We start from the raw sequence: 9128 nt of genomic DNA, 5'->3' as shown, positions 1-9128 counted from the left end.
TTCCTTTTCTTTTCAGAGACAAGGACTTGCTCTGTCACTCAGGCTGCATTGCAATGCTGTGATTATGGCTTGCTGTAGCTTCATTCTTCTGGGCTCAAGCAGTGCTCCCATCTCAGCCTCTTAAGTAGCTAGGACTACAGACATACACCGTCACACAGAGGGAAATTTTTTATCTATTGTTGTAGAGATGGGGTCATGCTATGTTGCCTAGGATGGTCTCGAACTACTGGAATCAAGTGTTTCTCCTGCCTCTGCCTCCCAAAGTGCTGGGATTATAGGCAGGTATGAGCCACCTATGCCTGGCCACCAATATATATATGTATTTTTAAATAACACCTTTATTGAAATGTACTTCACATACCATACAATTTATTTATTAAAGTATGCAATTCAGTGGTTTTGAGAATATCATAGAGCTGTGCACCTATTACCCCAATCAATTGTAGAAGCTTTTGTTGCCATATAGAGAAATCCACATGTCTTTGCAACTAGCTTCTACTCCCCCTATAGCCTTATGCTCCCATAGGCAACCACTGATCTATTTTCTGTCACTATAGCGTTGCCTAATCTGGACCTCTTATATAAACAGGATTGTGCAATGTGTGTTCTTTTGTGGCTGGCTTTTTTTTTTTTTCACTTTAGCACAATATTAACAGAGTTCTTTCATGCCATAGCATGTGTCAGTATTTGATTTCTTCTGTGAATGAATAATATTCCGTGGTAGAGACACACCACATTTTGTTTATCTATTTATCAGTTGATGAACATTTGGGATGTTTTCCTGAATTGGCCATTATGAATAATGCTACTATGAAGATTCATGTACAAGTTTTTGTGTGGACATACATTTTTATTTCTCTGGTAAATAAAAAGGAGAGAAATTGTCGCATTTTATGATGCGGTACATTTAGCCTTTTGAGAAACTCTTTTCCAAAGTTTATACCAGTTATGTGCTGTGACTCACACATGTAATCCCAGTCACATGAAACGCCAAGGTGGGAGAATCATTTGAGCCTATGAGTTAAAAGAGGCCGGCCGAGGCGGGTGGATCACAAGGTCAAGAGATCGAGACCATCCTGGTCAACATGGTGAAACCCCGTCTCTACTAAAAATACAAAAAATTAGCTGGGCATGGTGGTGCGTGCCTGTAATCCCAGCTACTCAGGAGGCTGAGGCAGGAGAATTGCCTGAACCCAGGAGGCGGAGGTTGCGGTGAGCCGAGATCTCGCCATTGCACTCCAGCCTGGGAAAAAAGAGAAAAACTCTGTCTCAAAAAAAAAAAAAAAAAAAGAGGCCAGCCCGGGCAAGATAGTGAGATCCTGTCTCAATTTAAAGGAAATTAAATAAAAATGACAAGAAAAGAAACACCCAAACAAAGTGGTTAAATCATTTGATGTTCCCACCAGTATGGTATGTGGGTTCAAATTTCTTTGCATTTTCACCAACATTTATATTGTGGGGACAGCCTCTCGTCGTGTTGCCAGGCAGAAGTGTAGCGGTGTAATCACGGCTCACGGAAGCCTTGAACTCCCAGACTCTCATGATCCTTTTTTTTTTTTCTTTAACCTCAGCCTCTTGAGAAGTTGGGAGTACAGTCACTATGAAAGGTAAGGGCCACCACACTCAGCTAATTTTTTTTTAATTTATAGTGGAGACAGGGTTTCACTATGTCATTCAGGCTGCTTTTGAAATCCTGGACCCAAGTGATCCATCTGCCTTAGCCTTTCAAACTGCTGGGTTCCCTTATAGGGGTGAACCACCCTACCTGATCCTTTCTCTCTTTTCTTTCTTCCCTTCCTTCTTTGGTAGATGGGAATGTGCCTTGTACCAGCTATTCATCCAATGACTGCCTATCAATTTCAAATTCACTCTTCACTGCCTGCTCTGCAAACATACAGGTGGGTTCCTTAAATGCTTCCTCTGTCAGCTAGTACATTATTAAATGTTGTCAGTATATGGTGCTAGAGGGATGTTGTAAGAGGCTTTTCTTTCTGGTTGTGCTGTGAAAATCTCCACAGGCACGGAGCTTCTCCAGTACCAGGCTCCTGCTCTGCATGGCGCACAGCAGCACCCAGTGACTAGCAGTTTCTCTGTATTTGCCTGGGTGGTTTTGTAGGGAGAAAACTGTTAATAGATTAAGCTAGCACTCTAGATGGTGGATTTTCAGCAAATTCCAGAGGACATATTGCCAGCATGTTCCACCATGTGGTAATGCAGCAATTCTGCCACTGAATGACCCATGACTGTGCCCTCCTCAAGGAGGCCTGAATCTCGGCCCTAGTGGGAAATCCCTTCCTTTTCACTGTATCTCAGTGTAGGGACAGTAAAAACAGTTACTGCTCATTGTATCAACTGATCCTATATATATATATATTGAGACAGGCTCCCTCTGTTGCCCAGGCTAAAGTGCAGTGGTGAAATCATGGCTCACTTCAGCCTTAACCTACTGGGCTCAAGCAATCTTTTCACCTCAGTCTCCCAGGTAGCCAGGACTACAAGTGTGAGGTACCACACCTGCCTTTTTTTTTTTTTTTTTTTTGGTAGAGAGAGGGTCTCACTGTGTTTCCCAGGCTGGTCTCAAACTGCTGCCCTCAAGCAATCCTCCTGCCTTGGCCTCCCAAATTGCTGGAATTATAAGCATGAGCTACCATGCATGTCTCTGCTAGTCCTGTGTTTTCTAGACTTCTCTTTACTTTTGCAGCCAATCTCATTATGGTGTTGCCCTGTTATAATTAACTTATTTTATGTTAAATTTTACCACTTTAAACTTTTGAGTGGTTTATGTCTTTTGATTGAACTCTGACAAATACAGAGCTGTTGCTAGGAAGGAAGACAGACTCACACAGATGAGATTTAGGCATAGGTTTGGTTATGTAAGGGGTAACACTGAGCCTCTTGCCAGTGGGAAATGAGACGCTGGTGATCTCCAGGAAGCGACCTCATAAGGCCTCAAGCTACCCCTTGCTGTTACTTGTGATGAAATACCAGCTGAGGCACATGCCTTGGGAGCTAAGTGGCTTCTGCACTTGACCAGTATGAAGACTGGCGTGGGAAGAGTTCTTCTGGATGCACTTGAGCAGGGGCCTCTAACCCCTGGGTCACAGGCCTGTACTTGGCCACACAGCAGGAAGTGAGCGGGTGGGAGAGCAAATCTTCATCTGTATTTACAGCTACTCCCCTTATTACTGCCTGATATCTGCCTCCTGCCAGGTCAGCTGCAGCATTAGATTCTCATAGGAACACAAACCCCATTGTGTAACAGTGCATGCAAGGAATCTACATTAGTCTGTCCTTAGGAGAATCTAATGCCTGATAATCTGTCACTGTCTCCCATCACCCCCAGATTGGACCATCTAGTTGCAGGAAAACAAGCTCAGGACTCCCGCTGACTCTACTTCATGGTGAGTTATATAATTATTTCATTATATGCTACAATGTAATAATAACGAAGTGCATAATACATTTAATGTGCTTGAAATACCCCAAAACTGATCCCCTGCCCCAAGTCTGTAGAAAAATTGTCTTCTACAAAATTGGTCCCTGGTGTAAAAAAAATTGGGGACCACTGCATTTGAGCACTTACCGAGAGAAAAACAAAAAACTCAAGTCTTTACCTCTCAGCAAAAGTCATGGTCTAAGATCCGGAGAGCTTCCACGATAGCCCAAACACAATTCCTTATTTCTTGTATTGACAGGGCTGATATTATTGCAAATCAAACACAAACTTAAATATGTGGGTTGCTGAATTATAGTGACAGTTGGATTCACTGTGCCACCAAGGTTCTCATGAGAACATTAGGGTACTATAGGTAAGAATGGGATTTTTTTTTTTTTTTTTGAGACAGTCTCCGTCTGTTGCCCAGGCTGGAGCACAGTGGTGTGACCTTGGCTCACTGTAGTCTCAACCTCCCAGGCTCAAGCTCTCCTCCCACCTCAGCCTCTGGGGTAGCTGGGACCACAAGCACGAGCCACCACACCCAGCTAATATGTTGTGTTTTTGGAGAGATGTGGTTTCACCACATTGCTCAGGCTGGTCTCAAACTTCTGGGCTCAAACTATCTGCCCACCTTGGACTTCTAAAGTTTTGAGATTGCACGCAGGAGCCACCATTCCTGGCCCTATTTTCTTTTACACTGATTTATTGTGAGGACCTCCAACTGTCTTCCTGACTTCTAGGCTTGCTCACTTCAAGCTGTTCAATGAAGCCAGAGGCATTTTTCTAAAAGGCAAATTTGGGTCGAAATGGTCCTTGACTAAAACCTGTTGGTGACTGCTTATTGCCTTTAAGATAGAGTCCAAACTGATTTGGCCATGGGGCCTGGTAAGAGCTGGCCTTGGCTCACTTTCCCAGTTTTATTCTGTGCTACCCTCCCCATACCCCTACCCTCCAGTCACATGAAATGTCAGTTTTCTTGGGGGACTTCACTGGTCCTTCTTCAGGAAACACTCCCTACCCTCACCATCACTCTTTCTTCTCATCTTTGTTCATCTTTAGCCTCAGCTAAGATGTTTCACCTCACTCTCTATGATGCAACAAGAAGCCTCTTGGGAGCATTTCTGCCCCACTGCGTACTTCTGTCATTGAGCTCATCACAGTATGGTAAGTGTTGGTGTACGATTCCTATATTAGTCCATTTGGCATTGCTATAAGAAAGCACATCAGGCTGGGTAGCTTATAAAGAAAAAAGGTTGGCCAGGCATGGTGGCTTACACCTCTAATCCCAGAATTTTGGAAGGCCAAGGCGGGCAGATCATGAGGTCAAGAGATTGAGACCATTCTGGACAACATGGTGAAACCCTCTCTCTACTAAAAATATAAAAATTACCTGGGCTTGATGGTGTGCACCTGTAATCCCAGCTACGTGAGAGGCTGAGGCAGGACAAATGCTTGAACCCAGCAGGCACAGGTTGCAGTGAGCCGACATTGCACCACTGCACTCCAGCCTCGGTGATAGAGTGAGACTCTGTCTCAAAAATAATAACAATAATAATAAACTTAGCCGGGAATGGTGGCACATGGCTGTAATCTCAACTACTTGGGAGGCTGAGGTGGGAAGATCATTTGAGCCCAGATGATGGAAGCTGCAATGAGTCATAATCACCCCACTGTACTTCAAAGCCTGTGTGACAGGGTGGACTCTGTCTCAAAAGAAGGAGAAAAAATGAAAAAAAAAATTGTTGGGTTAAAAAAAAAAAGGGTAACAAAAAGGCTAAACCAGCAAAGGTGTCAGGAGAGTACTGTAAATGTGGGTCATGTCAGTGGAGCGCAGGGACTTGGGCAGGAGTGTCTGGACTTGAAGAGCAGTTTGGTGGGGACCAGATCATTCATCCCACGCAGTTTGCCCTGTAGCGTGTACGTCAGATATCCCACATTGGCCGCTGGTGACTGAACTGGGCTTCCTGTTTCTGTGTTTGGTTTGCCCATCACAGTATTGAAAAACCTTTGAAGTGAATACCTTGCAGTTTGCTACAGTCCCCCGCGGTGTCCCATATTATTTCAGCCTCCTTTCCTCATGTAGATTTTTCGACCCACTGAGACCTGTGTTTGCTATGGGGGAAAGCAGGAGGGCAACAGAAAGTAAAAATCCTCCAGCCCCCGGTCTTCCCAGGTAATCCCCCATTCAATCCCAAGCAAGGCCTGCCCCAGGTTAGCTCCCATGCTGGGGCACCCTTAGGCTGCTGTGGCGTCTGAAAGCTGCTGCATCAGACTTCCACAGGAGGCCCCTGTGGAAATGGGGGAGCAGGGGAGTGGGAAACGGATGGCCAAAAAATAAGGGGGCAGTTGGAAAGCATTGCAACATACGGCAGAAAGCAGGAAAAGAGTAGGAAGCCAAATACTACAGCCTCCGGTCTCCCCATGCAGTCCCCAATCCAAGTCTTAGACAGAACTGATCATGCTTGGCTTCCAGGAAGGGGCACATTCAGGCTGCTATGGCACTCAAAGGCTGCCAGGATGGACCACCACAGGGAGGTATCTGGTGCGAGCGCAGGCATGGGGGAAAGGGACAGCTAGGGAGTCGGAGTGGTGTGGAAGCATTGTGACAAACGGGGGAAGGCAGGAAGGGAGCGGGAACCCAAAAGCCTCCAGCCCTCGGTCTCTCAAGGCTGTCCCCCATCCAAGCTTCGGCCAGGCCCATCCCTGCTTTGCTTCTGAGCTGGGGTGTCCTGAGGCTGCTATGGCACCGGGGGCTGCTGGCACGAATTGCACAGGGAGGTCACGGATTGCGGTATAAGCGCAGGTTAGTGAAAAAGAGGGGACCTCTTTTTCATTCACAGCGCTTGCTGTGAATGGGCCATACATATCATTCCAAGCTTCCCAGCAGCCAAGGTGAAAAGGGAAATGTAGTCAGTTACTTAGCTCTGGTGTCCATGAGATAAAGAGGACCTCATTGCTCAGCATGGTAGACTCTTCCTGGTTCCAGGGCAAGCTGGGACTGCTTTGGCCCCTCCCCCTCAGGACCTCCATAGCGTGGACTGTGATGTTATAAACTTTGGCGGTCTAGGCAAGGTCTCTGTGTCAGCCGATGCCAGCCCTCCTGGCACGGGGCTTCAGCAGCTTTTCCGTTGGTGTTGAGGGCTGTGGGGTGGCCGTTTCTGGTTGCTAAGGATAGAGACCAGCCATATCGTCGTGGGTGCTCAGGGCTAGAGGGGCAGGACACACAGCTCCTCATGGTCCTTGTGGGGGAGTCCCAGGGCTCATGGAGGTGGGGGCAGTTAGAAAGTGTCACCCCGACCAGCCCGGGGCAGAGCACCAGCCTGGGGACCTCTAGATCTCGGTCATGTCTCTGCCTTGTTTTTTTTTTCTTCTTTCTTTTTTTTTTTTTTTTTTTTTGAGACGGAGTGTCGCTCTTGTTACCCAGGCTGGAGTGCAATGGCGCGATCTCGGCTCACCGCAACCTCCGCCTCCTGGGTTCAGGCAATTCTCCTGCCTCAGCCTCCCGAGTAGCTGGGACTACAGGCACGCGCCACCATGCCCAGCTAATTTTTGTATTTTTAGTAGAGACGGGGTTTCACCATGTTGACCAGATGGTCTCGCTCTCTTGACCTCGCGATCCACCCACCTCGGCCTCCCAAAGTGCTAGGATTATAGGCATGTGTCACCGCGCCCGGCCCTTGTCCCTGCCTTGTTGTATGACCTTGAGCAACTCAACCCTGGGTCTTCCGGGCCTCAGTCACCACATCCATAAAATGGGATTCATAACCCTCGCCCTGTCCACTCACTTGGTTGTTCCAAGGGCCACATGGGAGGCCAAATGGAAGCAAAAGGCGTTGTAAAGTCCAGTGAGGGAAACTGGGACGGGCTGGCATCCTGGTTTCAGGCTGCAGGGCCTGAGGCCACAGGCTTGAGTCAGGGTTGGGGGCAGGGGGTCCTGGTGAGCGTTTGCTAGGATCAGCCTCTCCTTTTTTCTTTCTTTCTTTCTTTTTTTTTTTTTAAGACGGGGTTTCATCATGTTGGTCAGGCTGGTCTTGAACTCCCAGCCTCAGGTGATCTGCCTGCCTTGGCCTCCAAAGTGCTTGGATTACAGGCGTGAGCCACCACGCCCAGCCTTGCCTCTCATTTTTTCAATGTCTGGGGAATTCACAGCCTAGGGCTGCTCGGTCAGCAGGTTGGTGGCGACACAGCCACACGTCAGCTCACCTGGTCTCTCACCCCACAGCCTGGGACTACAGCCAGGGCTTCATGAACGAGGAGATGATCCCGGACCACCTTCCGCCCCCGGAGGAGGAGCCGCTGATGCTGATGTGTGGCCCCCCACCCATGATCCAGTATACCTGCCTGCCCAACCTGGACCATGTGGGCCACCCCAAGGAGCGCTGCTTCGCCTTCTGAGGACCAGGCACAGTCACACGGCCACCTGCCCAGCGCCCCACGCCCCGTCCACGCTCACCCTGTCACTTCCCCACATCGCACACTGGGGCTCTGGGTTCAGCCTGGCCTGCCCGTGCCCTGGTGCATCATCCGGCTCAGCAGGCCTCCTGGGGCCCCTTTGGGAGCAGGGCTCCGTCCCAGGTGGGCCACGGCTGAGCCTTCAGGGTGGGTCCTGCCGGCACTTACTGGTTCTTACCAGAGACGCCCCGCCCCATCCCTGTCCTCGTGACCCCTCGTCCACCCCACACACACACTACAAGGCCGAGGGCTGCCAGCAGCCCCCTCGGCCCACCCTTCCCGGCCTTGGTCCACAGTCAGGATGTCAGCAGATGCGGATGGGCAGTCCACAGCTGCAGGTGCCAGGGCCCCCCCCCAGCCTCACCTGTCGCCACCACTCCCGCCTCAGGGCCGGGCCCAGGCCTCAGCACCTGACACTGCATGAGACAGCGACACCAGAAAGCCCCCTTGGGGGCGCTGCTCCCCACCCCGGGCTCTGGCCAACCAGGAGCTTGGCTCACCTCTGGCTAGAGTGGGAAGAGGGTGCTGGCCACGGACCCTCGGCATTTCCTTCCAACCCATCCAAACACAGAGGCAGCCTTGGGAGCCCCGAGCTGTGGGCTGGGCAGCCCACTGCACCGCCTGGTTGTTTCGGGGTCCTGGGCTGGGGCCACCATCCCCGGCAGCAGGACTCCCATAACCACTTGTGTTTATTCCTGTGTCCTACACCGTCCCCTCCTGCCCTCACCCCCAGCACAGGGGGATTCTGAGCAGTGCCTCTCGTCTGAGGGACGTTGGTGACCTCGACATTGCCTTTAGACTACAGTTTGTGTTAGTTTCTTGTGTATCAGCTTTTCCAGAGTCATTTATGAGCAGAAAAAAAATGAAGTAAACTTTGCTAATATTAACCCTTCTGTAGCTCCTCAAGGGTCTGTGACCTGCATCACAAGGGGTGGGGGGACAGGAAAGGGCTGGGAAGACCCAGCATTTCTTTTTTCTTTTTCTTTTTGAGACAGAGTCTCCCTCTGTCACCCAGGCTGGAGTGCAGTGGTGTGATCTCAGCTCACTGCAACCTCTGCCTCCCAGGTTCAAGTGATTCTCCTGCCTCAGCCTCCTGAGTAGCTGGGATTATGGGCACGCACCACCACAGCCAGCTAAATTTTTGTTTTTTAAGAGACAGTCTTGCTCTGTCATCCAGGCTGGAGTGCAGTGATGCAATCTCCACTCACTGCAACCTCCGCCTCCCAGGTTCAAGCGATTC

At 49.5% G+C, this 9128-nt stretch overlaps 1 protein-coding gene across 1 annotated transcript; it reads left to right on the top strand.

Annotated features, from left to right (window-relative positions):
• Nucleotides 1-7253: 7253 nt before the first annotated feature.
• Nucleotides 7254-8780, top strand: LOC116544096 (translation initiation factor IF-2-like). Its single transcript, XM_032270206.1, has 2 exons — nucleotides 7254-7373; nucleotides 7591-8780. The coding sequence occupies exons 1-2, from the start codon at nucleotides 7254-7256 to the stop codon at nucleotides 8635-8637; spliced, it is 1167 nt and encodes a 388-aa protein (XP_032126097.1). The 3' UTR covers nucleotides 8638-8780.
• Nucleotides 8781-9128: the final 348 nt, after the last annotated feature.

Source organism: Sapajus apella, unplaced genomic scaffold (assembly GCF_009761245.1).
Source record: "Sapajus apella isolate SASKATOON/1434 unplaced genomic scaffold, GSC_monkey_1.0 scaffold205, whole genome shotgun sequence".
Lineage (NCBI taxonomy): Eukaryota > Metazoa > Chordata > Mammalia > Primates > Cebidae > Sapajus > Sapajus apella.
This window is presented reverse-complemented; position numbering and strand designations above follow the sequence as displayed.

Bases quoted from the DNA above. Each gene is read 5' to 3' on its own strand.
- LOC116544096 (XM_032270206.1), top strand. From the start codon at position 7,254: ATGGAAGCAAAAGGCGTTGTAAAGTCCAGTGAGGGAAACTGGGACGGG. The intron at 7,374-7,590 runs GTGAGCGTTTGC...TTCACAGCCTAG, and splicing joins GTTGGGGGCAGGGGGTCCTG to GGCTGCTCGGTCAGCAGGTT.